Here is a 15,766-nt window from a genome sequence, read left to right on the forward strand (position 1 = left end):
GGGCCCGGGACCTCCGACCCGCGCGGAGGGAACTCGAGGCGGCGGGAGACGGACGCCGGCGGCGCCCGGAGCGGGCAGGGCGGGCTGGCGGCGGCCGGGGACGGGGCGGTCACCCCCCGCTCCATAGGCGCGCCCGGGGCGGGGCGGTCACCGCCTGCTCTATAAGTGCGCCCGCGGCGGGGCCGGCGCCACACGCGGAAGCGTCGCCGGGCAGTGCTGTTCTGCTTTTCTGTTCCGCAGCCATGATCATCCCTGTGCGCTGTTTTACGTGCGGCAAGATCGTCGGCAACAAGTGGGAGGCCTACCTGGGGCTGCTGCAGGCCGAGTACACCGAGGGGTGAGGCGCGGGCCGGCGCGGGAGGGGAGGCTGCCGGACCGTCGGCCTGCGGGCTGCGGACGGGGTAGGGGGGTCCGGGCCTGCAGGACGGGGTGGGGGGTGGGGGGTCCCGGCCTGCGGGACGGGGTCGGGGGTCCCGGCCTGCGGGACGGGGATAGGGGTGGGGGATCCCGGCCTGTGGGAAAGGGACGGGGGTGGGGGGTCCCAGCCTGCGAGCGGGGAAGTTGGGAGGGTCCCGGCGTGCGAGGTGGGCAGAGGCACTCATCAGATGCCAGGTGACGCTGCAGTTCCGGGGTACCTTCCAGCCTGACCTTCCCTCAGGACAGCGTTGCCTCCCACTGCCCCCCAGCTTGGGGAGAGATGGGGTGTTGGGCATCAAGCAACTGGTGTCTTGGGGACACCTAGGTATGCTGGTGGGTTACCGTGCCTCTCTGCCACAGTTAAAACTCTCAGCCTCCTCTCCCTGTGCTTGCTTCCTAATCTTGTTTCTTTGCCATTAGGTCCACATCTGTACCCGGCAAACCCACTTTCCTTTTAGGACGGAGGATAAGCTTTGTGACCACACAGCCGTCCTCATCAGGCTGTTGTGGGTCCCTTTTCTGTGCTTGCCCTTTAGCACTACAGTTACCACCATGCCTATTCTAGTCTCTCTTCCCTACTAGAGGCTAAACTTTGGGCCCTGTGTGGACAGCCGTGTGTCCTAATCAAATTTGAACCCCTGGGGCTTGGGGCATGCCAGCACGCCATAGGCTCTCAGTGCAAGTATGTTGGATGAACGGGGAAGCCATAGGTGGGCTGAGTGTTAGCGCCAAGCCCTGATGAGGCTGCTAGTGACGAGAGTACTAGGGAATGGCTGGCAGCCTGCATGAGACCCCTTCCCTGGGATGCCATGGGCAGGGACCTCCCAGCCTGGCCTCCTCTTTCCCAAACTACTATCTCTGCACGTTGGAGGCAATGATGTGGAAATATTCAGGCCTTGAGGGTGACTGGGGCTGGGTCGCAGGGAAATTGAGAGCTCTAATTGGCTCAGGAAATGAGAGAGGGGGCTCCCTGGAGTGGAGTGGGGCTGAGGAAAGATCCCACAGCAGCTGAGTGGGACTTGGTATGGCCTGTGCACGGCCCTCTGTCTGCCAGGGACTGCCAGGACAAACTGACCACAGCCCGTTCTCTCCTTGCCGGCAGGGACGCCCTGGATGCTCTGGGCCTGAAGCGCTACTGCTGCCGCCGCATGCTGCTGGCCCATGTGGACCTGATCGAGAAGCTGCTCAATTATGCGCCCCTGGAGAAGTGACTGCGCTGGAGTCTGCCCGCCCGCCTGCCGTGCTGACCACTTGCCCAGGGTTCATTCCACCCAGGGGTGGGCAACCAGGAGCAATGCCTGCCCCCAGCTGTGTGGGCGTGCGTCTCCCACTCTGGAAGGAATCATCCAGTAAAGGTCTTGGCAGAGCCACAAGGAGGTCCTAACAGTTGGCCTGGTTTTGTGGGACTTCCCACCGCCTGCATTTCTGTGTCCTGTCTCATGCCTGAGGCCCCTTGGGGGTGAATGCAGCCCTCGCTGCCCAGGAGGCGGGAGAGCCATCCAAATGGCAGCTGCTCCTCAGCCTGGAGGGTCTTCCTCTGGGGTGTGTGCTGTCACAGCCCAACAAAGCCACAGACAACCAGGAACCCTGGGGGTAGGGGAGATGCCGGGGGGAGGACACTGGCATCCCCATGCCCAGGTTCTGAGCCCCCTTTAGGCAGAGCACAGAGTTCCCCACATCCTCTCTCCCAGGATCTCAAGAACCAGATTTTCTGGGCCCTGAATAGAGTGCCCACTGTGGTCATAGCTGTCCCTCCTGAGGGTCCTGCTGCCAGAAGCTTCCAGGTTCCCCCCAAGCCCAGCAGGCCCCTCCCCTTGGCCAAGTTCCTGCCGAGGGCGAGGAGCAGGGCCTGGCCTCCAACAACCAGCCCTGAGACCCCCACAGCAGGTCGGGGGTCGCCCTGGAGAGGTTCTGCTGGGTATCAGGGCTGGCCAAGCTCCCAGGGTCCTGGGCATTAGCATTTATCTTGTGGACAGGCCAGAAGAGCTCTTTCCCAGGGGCTTGTCCTGTTCCAACTCAGGCTGAGCCTTAGCGCTGGCAGCTGTGACCCTGGGCGGGGGTCAGGCAGGCCCTGGTGCCCTCCCGCGGGCAGCAGGCAGGAACATGTGGTTAGGAGAGAGGCAGCCTTCTTCAGGGCAGGCCTGGATACTCAGCCATCTGAAGCAGGGTCCTCCAAGTGCAGATGACGAAACTGGTCAGGGGAAGATGGGGTCTGCCCGGAGGTAGACAGCCCAAGCTGTAGGGCACAGTGGCCAAGCCCTGGCTGCCCTCCAGGCTCAGTGTTCTTGCTTTGTCCAGCCCCAGCTGCCATTGGCAGCACGTCCTGCCAGGCCTCAGGCACCGCATCTCCCCTGCACGACTCCTGAGATGCCCCGCTCCACGCCCTCCCGCCTCCGCCTTCTCGCGCACCTGTCCCTACACGGTGGCCAGAGGATCTTTGGGAACCACAAGTAGATCCAGCCCTCCTGAGGTCTGTCCCCATTTCCTCTCTGCGAGCTCCTCCCACACCACCATCTTTCCACCCAAGAGTGGGGGAGGTTCTTCTGCTTCAAGGCCTGTGCTCAGTGTCCCTGCCACTGGCCTCCTCCCCCTTGAGACCCATCAGCTCTCAGGTCACACCCGGCTGCCCTGGACCCCGGGATGTGCCCTTCTGGCCCCCTGCCCTTCTCCTTTGTCATGGCACTGGGGGGGTGGGGTCTGTCCACCCTGCTGGGTGGGAGGGCCCTGAGGACCAGAACCGTCTTTCACTGACAGTAGTGAGTTCACCCGTCTGTTCACACACGTTTATTGAGCACCTGTTAGGTGGCAGGAGCAGTTCCAGGCATTTGTAACACAGCAGTTAATAAAACCCACAAACCCTCTGCACCGGGAAGGGGAGACAATGAGCATGTGAGTATGTGGCCTTTTAGACGGTGCTGAGAGCAGTGGAGAAACGGGGGTTCAGGGAGTAGAGGGGGCAACAGAGGCACAGGACGGGGTGAGGGGGACTCCTAGGGTGGCCCAGCCCCGTTCTACCCAACTTGCCTGCAAACCAACCCCTCTGACTCAGCAGAGGCATCAGGGAGCACCCCAAGGCCTCATGACCCCACCCCAAAGAAGGTGGCCTGGGAGGGGGCACTTTATTGTCAGAACCCAATGGTCCTACCCCACCAGCCAGACCAGGACCCCCACCAGCAGACAGGCAGAAGTGCCGCCCCGCCCCACCGCGGGAGGGGACCCTGCCTCAGGCCTCAGGGCTTTGGTGTGCAGCAAAAGGCACTTGAAGCTCCTCCTGGGGGTGGGGGTCCCCAGAGGTCACGGGGGCGCAGAGGCATGAGAAGACAACCTCCTTGGCAGAGGGGAGAGGGGTGGGAGCGGCATCCTGGGACCCCAGCCCAGGCCGTCAGTAGTTCAGCTCAGTAGTCACGGGCGGCGCGAAGCTGCAGCGGCTGCAGCATGCACGGAGGGCCGGAGTGGCACGGTCAGTAGTGCTCCAGCTTCAGGCTCTTGTACAGGCAGCACGTGAAGATCATGCCAAAGATCTGTGGCACAGAGCCGGCATGAGCAGGCCACGGCCACCAGCCAGCTCATGTCCCTGCACCCCCCAGGGCCCACCCCGCCCCGCTGCCCACACCTGCACGCAGGCGATGCCGATGCCCACAGCCCCGATGATCCTCAGGTGCTCCTGGATGAAGGTCTCCAGCTTGCTGATGCAGCCGCCCTGGTGGGGGAGGGGGGCGCTGAAGACAGGCAAGGCTCCCAGTCCCCCAGCCACAGCGCCAGGCCCCCTTGGGGTGTGGCCACACCCGCCCGCAGCATCCTGGGCACCTGGGGCCCCAGGCTCCCGCCAGCCTACCTCCACCCTGTAGATGTTGGAGGCGTGGTCCCGCTTCCCGCAGCCCGCCACCACGGTCTTGCAGCAGCTGTCGGGGACCACACGGCCGCCCGCCTCGCCAGAGCGGATCCACTCGCTGTCCTGCCAGTCCTGGGAGTTGTTGCTGCCACAGCAGTGGAACTGCAGCGGGAACACGGCCAGGCTGAGCCCCCACCCCCCCACCCCTGCAATGGGGACGGGCCAGGTCTGGGGAGGCCAGGGGGCCGTGCACGCCCCTCCCTGCGCCACCCACCAACCTCCTGCTGCAGCTTGTCCACGGCGCTGGTCACGCCCTCGTGGCCTGGCTGGTGGTACCGCCTGGTCATGGTGTCCTTCAGGTTCTCCTTCAGCTCCGCGTTCAGCTGGGTGAGGGGGGACAGCTTCAGCCACAAAGTCAGACCCTCCAAGGTGGACAGAGCAGGGCGGGCACGGATAGGGAGAGGCACAGGGAGGGCTGGGGTTGGGGGCCCGGCGGGCTGGGAGAGTCACCCCGGCGGCCATGGGGAGGGAGCTCCAGATCCCATAGACACGTGCCTCCCCCCAGGGGAGGGAGCTCCAGATCCCATAGACACCTGCCTCCCCCCGTGAGCCCCAGGTGGGCAGCTTGGGTGCTGCAGGCAGGTTGCCCACCCCTGCCGTCCACTCTCCCTCCTGTGACCCAGCCGCCACCTCCAGGGCCTGGTGGCACCATGGTCAACTCTGGAGTATGGGGGGGTGGGGGTCGTGTGTGCATGTCCCTGTGTGCGCGTGTCGCCTGTGTTCTTTCCAGTGTGTATGTGTGTGCCTTTGCATGTGCACACACCGCCTGTGCATGTGTGTGTCCTGGTGTGCTTGTGTCCGTGTCCCCGTGTGGCCCGTCCAGGCCCTCACCTGCTGGTAGTACACGTAGGCCAGAACGCCAGCAATGATCTCCAGCAGAAAGATGATGAGGAGCAGGATGAAGTACTGGGGGGGCAGGGACCCGGTGAGGTGGGGTGAGACCCAGACACCCCCATTCTGTGAGGACCGCTAGTGTCCAGGAACAACGGAGCAGAGCCCCCACCCTCAGCTCCCAAGTGGCCAGAGTGGGGCTCCAGGCAGCAGGTGGGGGCTGGGGACAGCCACGCTCCCCGAGGCTTTCTCTTGGAGCTGGTGTCAGCCCACTGGGACGTGGGGACTCCCAAGGCTAGGCAGGTGGGGAGAGACACTCCCCGAGGTGACCACAGCAGACACTATCCTGCAATGTCACGCTCGACCCCTGGCATTCTCTTCTTCCCCTGTCAGGGCCCCAGATCCAGCCCCTGGCAGCCTGGTGGGGAGCACCCCCCCCAGTACCCCCATCCCCCCACACCCAGTGCTGGCCAAGCCCTGCTGACCAGGCGCAGCAGGTTCCGCCGCTCCTTGAAGGTGGCGCAGCAGCCCAGGACACCAGTCACCATGACAACAATACCAGCCACCACCAGGATGTAGGCTGTGGCCAGGTAAGTGCCCGAGGCCAGCAGGCTGATGTAGTCACTCTTGAGGGCCAGCGTCCAGATGCCCACTGCCATGACGGCCAGACCAGCCAGCTGTGGGCAGTGCACACCGGTCACCACATCTGGCCCTAGGTCTGAGAGGGCTGAGTCCCCAGGCCGAGGCTCCTTCCGTGAACCAGGGATGGGAGGGAGGAGATGACAGTGGAGACATGGTGGAGGACAGGGGACAGGGGAAGGGTAGGTGTGCCCGCTGCTCACCCAGAAGCAGCAGTTGAAAGTGAAGAGCAGGTACTTGAGGCAGACGGTGCCGCATGTCGTCTTCTCATTGAACTCGCCCATCTTGGGGCCCGGAGGCGGGGGAGGTCAGATAGCCACAACACCAGGGCCTGACGGGAGGACAGCCAGACACCAGTGGGGACAGGGGGAGGGGACACAGATGGGGCAAGCCAACCGCTGCCCTGGGTGAAGGCCTTGGGAGAGTGTTCACCGGAACCAGGACACTTCCTGGGAGGGCAGCTCAGGAGCCCCCACCCCCACTGCAGGCAGGGCTGACATGTGGGGCCCACAGCGAACTGAAAGCCAGTCCCTTGATGGCCAGAGGGCCTGGCTTCCCTGACCAGAGCCCTTCATGGGGGCATGGGGGACCCCTAACCATCGCTGGCTGACTCACCCCTGCTGGCAGCCAAGGGAGGAAGCCCCAGCAGGCACTTGAGGTGAGCTCATGCAGGCCCCACCCGCCCCCCCACAGCATTCCCCGGGTTCCACGTCACAGGCTGGCAGGGACCGTGACAGGGACCTATAGCTCCTGGAGGGGAAGAGAGCCACTCAGGCAGACTGGCCTGCCCATGAATAGCTGTGTGGCCTTAGGGACGCTCCTCAGGCTTCTGTTGAAGAGGAAGCCTTCCTTCCTTTCTCCCAGCCAGGGTGGAGAGAATGGAGAGTGCTGGGCAGGCAGGGCTGGTAGACACTCCCCAGACCTGGGGTTCCTCCTCTGCCGGTCCCCATCACTGGAAAGGGGACAGCCACACCAACACCAGCAAGAAGTGCAGCTAGAGGCTGTGCTCCTCCCAGAGGCACCCCGGGGACACTGCCCACTCTGTGGTGAAGCCTCTGCACTGGGGAGGGCGGGGCACGCCGCTGGGCACAGACGGCAGCTGAGCCCCGGAGCCACGTTTCCAGACAGGCTCAGGGCTGCCCAGGGCTGGACTTTCACCCACCCCGCCCAGCACTCACCTGGCTGGCCCAACGGCTCCTCCGTAAGACGGGTAGATGGAAATTCCCCAGGAGGCTCTACTAGAAGAGGAGGCCACAGGTCTGACCCACGCCAGATGGGCAGGATAGGATCCTGCCACCCCTCCTGTGGTTGCCCAGGCAATGGGGCCGAGCTGGGCTTCCAGAGCAGGCAGCGTCCACTCCCAGCGGCACAGAAGGGAGCGGCCAGGCCCGGTATTTTGGTCTGGGCCAGGGCGGGGCAGGACAGAGGACATTTCTGGACAGTCAGATCCTGAGAGGGACCACACACCTTCTCCAGGCACCCCACCCTGGGCCTCAACACCAGACCTGCCACTGCCCCTTCCCCCACCAAGCAGCAGTAGCTGCAGCCCAGGGAGAAAACAAGGCGCAGACCCTATAACGGAGCCAGCGGGCATGAGCCCACTCCCCGCCCACGCACCCCTGGGCCTGCTCCGAGGTGCCGGGCTTCTGGGGAGGCTGGTTCCGAACACAGACCAGCCCCCACGGCCCGCGCACGGGCGGCCGGCTGAGGAGGGGCCCGTCGTTCCGGGCGCGCCTGGCGGATGTGATCCCCCGGGGAAAGGGCGGCCAGAAATAGTTCCCGCGGCCTGAAACAAAGCTGCCCCGCCCCGGCGCCCGCCACTCCACCGGGCCCCTCGGCGGCCCGCGCCCCAGGGAGGGGACCCCGGACCCCGCTCCAGCCAGGCCCGGCGAGGAATCCCCGCGCGGCCGCGGTGAAGTCACCGCCGCCGCCCCCCGCCAGGGCGAGGCCGACGGCCTGCCCCCTTACACCCGGACGGTGGGCGGACCTGCGGCGGAGGGAGGGGACTGGTGTCCGGGGACAAGGAGTGGGGTGCTCCAGTGGGGCTCCTGTCCCGAAGGGGCCGCTAGGCCTGTCCGAAGACCCGAGAGGGAGGCGCCTGGCCCTCGCCACGAGTCCTGCTCCGCCCGCCCGGCCTCCCGGCCCTCCCGGCGCCTGCAGCCGGGCCCCCGATCCGGGCCGCTCAGGGCACTGGGTCCCCCCGGCCAGCGGCGCACTCACCGGCCACGCGTCTGAGTCGGCCGGGCGGGGGCGGCGGCTCCGAGCGCCGGGAATGCGCGGCCGGCCCGGGGCCTGCGAGGGAGACGCGTCGGGCCGCCCACCGCCCCGCCCCGCCCCGCCCGCAGGCCCCGCCCCGGCCGGCGGCCGCGGGCAGGTCTTGGCAGGGCTCGGCGCGCGGGGCGGGACGCCGGCCGGCGCGGGCGCGGGGGTCGGCGCGGGGGTCCGCCCGGGGCTGCGGACGCCGGGCGAGCTGCGGCCCGGGGACGTGCACAGCCCAGCCAGGGCCCACACCCTCGGGAAACTGGGGAGCGGGGCCGGCGGCGGCGGGAGGCGCCCGCCAGCCTGGCCGAGACCCTGGACTGTGTCCAAGACCCCGCCCCCCGCCTAACACCCCATTCTCTCCCCCCAACTCAGGGACCACCGGAGGCTGCAGGGGTCGGCAGAACAGATGCTGGCCTGGGGGGAGGGTCTGGAGGTGCGGTAAGATGCAGGAGTGGGGGCCTCTCTGGTGCAGTGTGGAGGGCCGTGTGGAGGGGAGGCCTAGGATCCCCGCGAGAGAGAGTCCAGTCTGGAGGGTACGGGGCCTGGGAGTGGGGGAGGGAGTGAGGAAGAAAGGGCAGAGCCTGCTAGCCTGCTGGACTGGGAGGCTGAGAATGGGAGTAAGGAGGGGGAGAAGACTCCCGACCCACCAGGCTCATCCCCAGCCCCTGGGGGGCGGAGGGGGCGAGTCTGAGTCTGCAGGATTAGGGTTGGAGCATCTCTCCTTGGACAGTGGGCAGCACTCCCCCGCGGCTCCCTGCCCGTAGCTCCGCCGGTAGCTCCATCAGCTCCGGCCGGCAGCTCCCAGCTCCCAGGCAGGGTGGAGGGGCATGGGAGGCGGCTCCAGGCCCACCCCGTGAGGCTCCCCTCAGGACCCGCCAGACTCTGGGGAACTGAGCTGGTCCACCCAAGGCTGTGCCAGGGCTGGGATGGGCAGGGAGGAGCCAATGGAGACCAGAGTGGGCAGGAGACCCCACCTGGGGTTCCCTGGCAAGACAGTGGGCCTCAGTCCCCTCGTCGCTACAGAGGGCCCCTGGGGCTTCAACTTTGGACGGTGAGGGCTGGGGGGCATGACCAGGGACACCCACAGCCCTAGCACCACGGGACCATGGACCTGTACCACACATGTACCATGCACAGTACACATGTGACATATCACACGTGTACCACACAAACGGTGTGGCTCACCCACACAGAAGGCAGAGGAGGCTGAAGTGCAGTCAGTGGACTCTATTTGGAGGAGGGGGCTTTTCTGCTGGACAGAGATGGGCTTGATGGGATGGGGACAGGACGAGGACCCGCAGCGGGGTACATGAGACCCTGATCACCCCAGGGTTACTTCCTTCATGTCTGCAGGCAGGCAGGCCAGTTCAGTGGATAGAGCCCATGTCCTGGATGGGCAGCCCCCAGCCATGACGAGTCACCTTCAAGGGCCAGCTTCTCCAGGTAACGCTCAGTGAGTCACTTGGGGCTGGTCAGCGGGCACTGGGAAGGTGGCCAGAGCCACATCTGGGCGGGCGAGCCCAGCAGCAGCAGCAGCAGCAGATGGGCCCGGGCAGGCGGGCCGTGGCCAGAGCCTTCCTGCGGCCACTGCCCAGCCGCTTGGCCTCACAGGCGTCCCTCTCGTCTCGTAGCCGAGTGTTCAGCTCCCTGGGGAAGGGGAGTCCAAAGGCTCTGAGAGGCCTCAAGGGGCAGCATTCCTGGGCGGGGAAGGTGGGGGCTCTGGCTCTCCTTCAGACCAGAAGAGAGGTATCTGTCTGGGGCTGCAGCATGAGGGATGGCGGGCAGACACTTGCTCGAAGTGGGATTGGGCAGTGGTCAGGAATGGCTGGAAGCTAGGAGTTCCCGAGCTGAGATGCGCTGAGCCCCTTCCCGCCTGGCCTGAGCCCGACCGCACCTGAGGAGCTGCAGTTGTCTCAGGAGGCTGAGCTTCTCTTTCTGCATGTTCCTTGAGACCGCGACCATGTCTCTGCAGGAGGAGGGGGGAGGTGAGAGGTAGGTGGTGACCTGGATGCAGGGAGGCTCCTTGGGGCGCTCCACGACCCCCTAGAGGACCCTACCCGACCCTACACTGGAGGCGGGGCTGAGACGTGGAATGGGAACGGAAGCGGCCCACACCTGAGCCCCAAGGGCGTCCCGGCCCCGCCACGCCCGCCGGCTCCACCCCCTCCCCGGGACCCGCCCCTGAGAGCCCGCCCCAGCCCCGCCCCCCAGGCACCGTTGGGTTTGCTCCTGGCGACCCCGCGCCTCGCCTTCCAGTCTGCGGAGCTGCTCCTGCGCCCCCTCCAACTGCGTGCGCAGCGCCTCGTTGGCCCGCCACAGCTGGGCGTTCTGCGCCTGCGCCTCCAGCTGCTCGGTAGCCCGGGCCTGCAGCTGCTGTTCCAACTGGGGGGATGTGGGGGGAATCGAGGCTGGAGGGGACCTCCCCTCTTCCCCGCGGTGCTGCCTTTGCCTCTGACCCCCAATAAATCCGGGGCTGGGAACACTGAGGCCCAGGGGACCTCAAGGCTAGAGCGAGTGCATGCGTGACGGGGGCGTGTGCTGGGGCGGGCCGGCGGCCGCTCACCTCCCGCTGCCTCAGGCCCGCGCGTTCCAGTTCCTGCTCGCGGCTCTGCAGCTCCAGCTCCAGGCGGCCTCTCCGCTCCTCCCGGGGGAGCTCCTGGGACGCGCGTGGGGCACCTGAGCCTCCGCTGACTGCGGAGGGGCAGGGGCCGGGGGTGGGGCCGGGGTGGGACCCATTCAGAGAAGGCGGAGCCAGGGAGACACGCGCGTCTGCGATTGGGCCGCGCGCGGGGGCGGGGCCGCGGGCCCACCTGACTCCGCAGGCGCTGGCTCTGCGCGCGAAGCAGCTGCTCCATCTCCTCGTACAGAGAACGCACCTCTCTCTCGTGCTCGCTCTCCCGCCTTAGGGAGACACAGGCGGGGGTGGGGGGAAATGGGGAGGGGGACAGCTGCTTAGAACCTGCCAGCACTGCAGCCCCCAGCCCCCGCTCCACCGTCTCCCGGGGCGCTGCCACCCGGCTCCCAGGCCCCGCCCCAGTCCCTCGCCCTCACCGCCGCAGCGCCTGCTCCAGGCCGTCCCGCTCTCGGGCCGCCTCCTCCAGGCAGGCCGACGCGCGCATCAGAACGTCCTCGAAGGAGCCCAGCAGCTCGGGTCGCTCGTGCTGCAGCCGGGTCCAGAACGTCCGTACCGCCCACTGCCTGCAGGGAGGGGACAGGGGCTAAAGCTGAAGCGGGGGCTCCCCACGCCACCCCGAAGGGTAAGATGTACCCCTGCAGCTCTGGACAAGCCATGCGCCTTTGCCGCATGCAGGGCATCCTTCTCGTGGTGCTTTCGCTGAGCCTGGAATCTGTGCGTGTGTGGGGCAGCGAGGTGTCGCGGGTACGCGGGGCTGAGCCCGTGTGTACGTGGCTGTGTGCCAGGCACCCTCCCTCCTCCCCGCAGCCCTGGCTGCTGCCTCGTGAAATGCAAATTCTGCGGGAAATCACGCCTGGCTCCTCCCAGGTAGTTGCAGCTGAAAGAGAACCACTGGGCCAGAGCCGGCCTAGGGACCCTGGGGGCGAACAGACACACGGGCGACGTGGACAGGCAGCATGCAGAGGGAGAGAGAGAAGACGAGGGAACTGGGAGCGGGACCAGCACCAACTCACTCGCCCAGGACCGGGGCCACCCCCAGCTGCTCCAGCACAGTGCAGAATCTCTCCTCCTCCTCCTCCTCCAGGCAGCCCCCGGTGCCTTGCACATCCGACCAGCCCGACTCAAAGGTTTCCTCGGGAGGTGGGGAGGGCTGTGTGCCCTGAGCCGACTCCACCCCCGCAAACTTCCCTGCGGGCATGGGAGGGAGAGATTACCAGGCCTGTCCATTACCACTCCACTCACCCGCCTGCCCCCAACACATATCCTGCCCTTTCTCTGAGCCCAGTTTCCTGTTTTTCTTCCTTATTCTGGTCCGATTCTTGGCCTGGGAATGGGAGGTGACAGCCAGGCTCGGGCCAGAATGAGGCACGCCTGGCTCCCAGCCCCGCCTGGGTTTGGCAGAGGAGAGCAGGTGGGGAAGCAGGAGGGTCAGCTCCCCACGAGCCACAGCAGCTGGGGGGCTTCCCGTGGTGCCTGCGTGTATAGACGCGGGAGATGGAGAGGCTCGGGCTGTCGTCTATGTGGGCTGTGGAGGATCTCAGGGGTGGGGCGGCAGAGAGGGGCTCAGGGGCCGGGCTCACGCAGGCCAAGGCAGAACTCCCAAGCGGTGAGGAAGCCTGTGCCGGCCTGGTCCAGACTTTCGAACACAGCCTCGAGCTGTTTGGACGTGAGTGGCAGGTCGCTCTGCAGGCCCTGGCCGGGCAAGGATGGCAGGGCTCAGTAGCCGAGGTCAGCCCCAGGCTGGGGCAGCCTCTGGGGTCGGAGGACTCACCTGCAGGTCGTGCCGAGTGATGAAGCCCTTGGTCTCCTTGTCACACAGCAGAAACAGCTCCTGGGCCTGCTCCAGCATCGCTGCCTGTGGCTCCATGGAAACCCCCTCCTCCTCCCCCTCCTCCTGGACCTCCCCAGCCCCAGGCTTCCCAGGGCTGGCCATGGGAGTGGAGGTCTCGGCCGTGAGGTGCTGTGAAGCCAAGGAGGAGTCAGGGCCTGAGCAGAGCTCAGAGGAAAGGAGAGGGGAGGAGAAGGGAAGGCAGCGAGAGGGTGAGGAGTGAGGGTGTCTGAGGGCTGAGCCAGCAGTGCAGAGCCAGCAAGAGCAGAGGGGCCTCTCTGCACCCGGGGGGCAAGAGGGAAAAAGGCATGGCGGAGGTCCAGAGAGGAGGGGCAGCTGGGGGCGTGTGGCCCAAATGGGGTAGTGCTGCAGGCACAGGTGTCACCGTGGGGTGAAGCAGGCTCAGGGCCTGTGGGGGCCGCTCAGGGAGCCAGTGCAGGAGAGGATAGGCTGTGGGGAGGGTGCAATCTCGGTGGGGGGACAGCTGTAAAAGACCTTGTGATGGACAGAGAGGAGGAGGGGGCTCCTGGCAGTTGAGGGGAGAGGGCTTGGGTGAGGGAGTGGTAAGGGGGAGGAGCTGAGCAGGTCCTGGAGTTGGGGACCTGGAGACCGAGCTCACCCGGCTGGGCTGGTGGGAGGAACTGGCCAGTTGTGACTAAGTCCTTAGCCCCTGTGTCTGGGCCTCAGCTGCCCTCACCTTCAGCCAGCTGGCAGGCAGGTAAGCTCCTCCCCAGCCACAACCCCTCCCACCGGGCGCCAGGCCCCAGGAGTGCAGGTGTAGGGTCCGTCCAGGGCGCCCTCCATGGCCCTTGTCAGGAACACCTTCAGATTCTAGGCTTAACAGCCCCTCCCGCTACCCTAGGGCCCTCCCCTCCACCAGACCCACCCCCTCCAAGTCCCCGGAGCCTCCTCTGGGCCTCCCTCCCCGCAGGGAGGGGGCTGCCCCGCCCCCCAATCAGAGCCACCTGTCCTTCCCACAGCACCCTGGCCTCGGATTTCCCAAAGCTAACCCCCAGCCTGGCGACTCCACCATAGACACACCTGGGACTCTGGGGTCGTCTCCCCTCAGTCCAGGATGTGATTGCCTCCCCACCTGTGTTGAGGGGGCGATCTCCAAAGAGGGCAGGTCTGAGGAAGGGGAAGAGGAGGGGACACGGGGCCAGAGTCATCTCCCCCCTCATGCCGACCTTTCACCGGGCGGGTGCACCACCCCTCTGGCGGCCGGCGGGCTCCACGGGACCAGAGGTCCATCCCAGCCGGAAGCTGCGCCTCCGCCGGGCTGGGGGAGCAGGGAGGAAGGGCCGCCAGGCCGGGAGCCGCTGTGCCCCGGCCCCTGGGGGGCCGGGCCCGCCCTCGCCCTTGCCGCCTCGAGCCCCGAGGGGCCCCAGAGTCCCCGACTTCGACACACGGGGGTCAGCGCTCCCTGCGGCAACTGGGAGGGCTGGGGGCGCGGGCTGCGGACCCGAGAGGCACCTACCTGCGAGCTGCACCGCCGCACCTGCCGCGCTCCCGGCCGATCCTCCCGGAAAGGCCGCCGGCACGGGGAGCGTGGACCGGAGCGGCTCCTGCTGCCCTGCAGGCACCAAGACCCTGGCGTGGGACGGCCCCGGGCGGAGCTGCAGCCGCTGCTGTCACCGTGTCCCCGCCTCTCGGCGCTGCCTGGGCAGCTGGCTCTCGCCCCACACCCCGCCGCGCCCCTGACCCCCAAGGCCCGAGTGCCTGTCCCAGCAGAGCCAGAGCGCACGGTGAGGCCCAGATGACCCCGGGGACCTGGGGACCCTTCCTGAGCAAGGCCAAGGGGAAGAGGGGGGCTGTCCTGAGGATCTGGATTTAAGGCACCAAAAGTGTGTGTAGGAAAAAGCCAAGGAGGAAATAGACCAAAATATTTTCAGTGGTTCTCGTGGAGTGGGGTGACTTTACTTTCTTCCCTATCTTTTCCTGATTTGGGTTTTTCCCAGTTTTAAACAATAAACATGTAATATACTAGCAAACAGTATTTTAAATCAGCAGCATAAATGCCTTGCACGTGTGAGGCAAGTGAGTGGGATGGGGCAGGAGGTTGTCACCTCGGCAGCCCCCCCAGCACTCCTCTGGGGGCACAGCCCTGATGGTTCCACTGGGGGAGGGCTGGGAAGAGGAGCTGGGTGGGGCCTGCGTGTGACCTTCCTGTGGGGGGAGAAAATCCCATCCTCTTCCCTCGGGTCCCCCTTCCCAGCCCCAGCTTGGCCCCTGCACCCACCTGGCTGCGCTGGGGGCTGGAGGCCTCTGTCTTTCCAGGGGCTTGGGATCCTGCTGAACTAGAACAGGTTGGGCCTATGGTACGAGACCTTGAGAACGCGAGGGGGGCGGCCCCTGGCATACACGCACCTGGGACCTGCCCGGCCGGCTCTCCCAGTCCTACAGTCCCACTACGACCGTTATTGTTGGCTGGGGGCTGCCCCATGCCTTGGGGGAGGGGGGCAGGTGGGGACTGAACCAGGCAGGACTAAGAGCTCAGGACACCCAGCCAAGTGCCCGGCTCTGCCCCAGCACCCCTCACCCCCTGGGCCCTTGTAGTCACCAAGGAGGGCTGGCCACATTGCCTCACTGCACAGGGCAGAGGACGCTTCCAGGAAACCGTCTGTCCCCCAGAACAACATCCAGCCCCCTTTTGCCCAGATCTCACCCCGCCTAACTTTCCAGACCCCTCCTGTGTAGTGGCAGGAGACTGAGTACCCATTGGGGAAAGGGGACAGGGGAACAAGGTGTGCACACCTGGCCAGTGAGGCTTGTGATGACAAGGGGAAGACCTGCACCTCACACAGAGCCTTGGGCCAAATGCGCAAAGTGGAGGCTCCCAGGTCCCCAGCGCTCAGCTCGGAACCTCACCCTCCGCAGCCGTCCAACCCTGAAATCAGCCCCACGCCCCGTGTCACCGCAGAGTGGAAGTGCAGACGCCACCTTTTGTAAACATTGCGTAGCTTTTATTTAGCAGGGAGCTTGGTCCCCTAATATTTCCATGGCCCTTGGAAAGCTGAGCCCAAGGGTCAGCCAGCACGCCTCAGGGCAAAGTAGGGGGCAAACATATGGGTCCCAGCCAGAGGAGTGGGCTGGAGGCAAGAGACCCACAGGTGCTTTTAGGAGAGAGCCCCAGGCCGCCTGGCGGGCAGGCCCAGAATGCCAGGTTCAAGGATCTCACCGGGGAAGACCGGACCTGAAGCTGCAGAGACACTGGTCAGCTGGGAGGGTGTTGGGGCCAGCGAGTCACATACAAACCGAGAAG

At 66.1% G+C, this 15,766-nt stretch overlaps 3 protein-coding genes across 9 annotated transcripts; 1 reads left to right on the forward strand and 2 right to left on the reverse strand.

Moving 5' to 3' along the window:
* The first annotated feature begins 179 nt into the window (after positions 1–179).
* Positions 180–1,794, forward strand: POLR2L (RNA polymerase II, I and III subunit L). The gene is made up of 2 exons (XM_004441036.3): positions 180–337; positions 1,520–1,794. The coding sequence occupies exons 1-2, from the start codon at positions 243–245 to the stop codon at positions 1,626–1,628; spliced, it is 204 nt and encodes a 67-aa protein (XP_004441093.1). The 5' UTR covers positions 180–242; the 3' UTR covers positions 1,629–1,794.
* A 1,392-nt stretch (positions 1,795–3,186) lies between these two features.
* Positions 3,187–8,091, reverse strand: CD151 (CD151 molecule (Raph blood group)). Of its 3 annotated transcripts, none has more exons than XM_087422413.1 (9): positions 8,000–8,091; positions 6,958–7,017; positions 5,983–6,110; positions 5,626–5,817; positions 5,141–5,215; positions 4,528–4,632; positions 4,253–4,411; positions 4,031–4,117; positions 3,187–3,938 (listed from the first exon to the last, which is right to left on the reverse strand). In XM_087422413.1, exons 3-9 carry the CDS (start codon positions 6,061–6,063, stop codon positions 3,879–3,881), a joined length of 759 nt encoding a protein of 252 aa, XP_087278539.1. In that variant the 5' UTR covers positions 6,064–6,110; positions 6,958–7,017; positions 8,000–8,091; the 3' UTR covers positions 3,187–3,878. The 3 variants fall into 3 exon arrangements, with proteins under 3 accessions (XP_087278539.1, XP_087278540.1, XP_087278541.1); XM_087422414.1 differs by having other exon boundaries at positions 6,958–7,014; positions 8,000–8,070; XM_087422415.1 differs by lacking the exon at positions 8,000–8,091 and adding an exon at positions 7,397–7,560.
* A 1,162-nt stretch (positions 8,092–9,253) lies between these two features.
* On the reverse strand, positions 9,254–14,124 carry CRACR2B (calcium release activated channel regulator 2B). 5 transcript variants are annotated; one of them, XM_087422404.1, is made up of 11 exons: positions 13,982–14,034; positions 13,546–13,632; positions 12,448–12,636; positions 12,257–12,368; positions 11,690–11,864; positions 11,093–11,239; positions 10,852–10,942; positions 10,605–10,697; positions 10,257–10,423; positions 9,936–10,007; positions 9,254–9,688 (listed from the first exon to the last, which is right to left on the reverse strand). In XM_087422404.1, exons 3-11 carry the CDS (start codon positions 12,607–12,609, stop codon positions 9,514–9,516), a joined length of 1,194 nt encoding a protein of 397 aa, XP_087278530.1. In that variant the 5' UTR covers positions 12,610–12,636; positions 13,546–13,632; positions 13,982–14,034; the 3' UTR covers positions 9,254–9,513. The 5 variants fall into 5 exon arrangements, with proteins under 5 accessions (XP_087278530.1, XP_087278531.1, XP_014651240.2 ...); XM_087422405.1 differs by lacking the exon at positions 13,546–13,632 and having other exon boundaries at positions 13,982–14,124; XM_014795754.2 differs by lacking the exon at positions 13,982–14,034 and having other exon boundaries at positions 13,546–13,685.
* Positions 14,125–15,766: the final 1,642 nt, after the last annotated feature.

Source organism: Ceratotherium simum, chromosome 34 (assembly GCF_057802395.1).
Source record: "Ceratotherium simum simum isolate JZ-2026a chromosome 34, ASM5780239v1, whole genome shotgun sequence".
Taxonomy (NCBI): domain Eukaryota; kingdom Metazoa; phylum Chordata; class Mammalia; order Perissodactyla; family Rhinocerotidae; genus Ceratotherium; species Ceratotherium simum.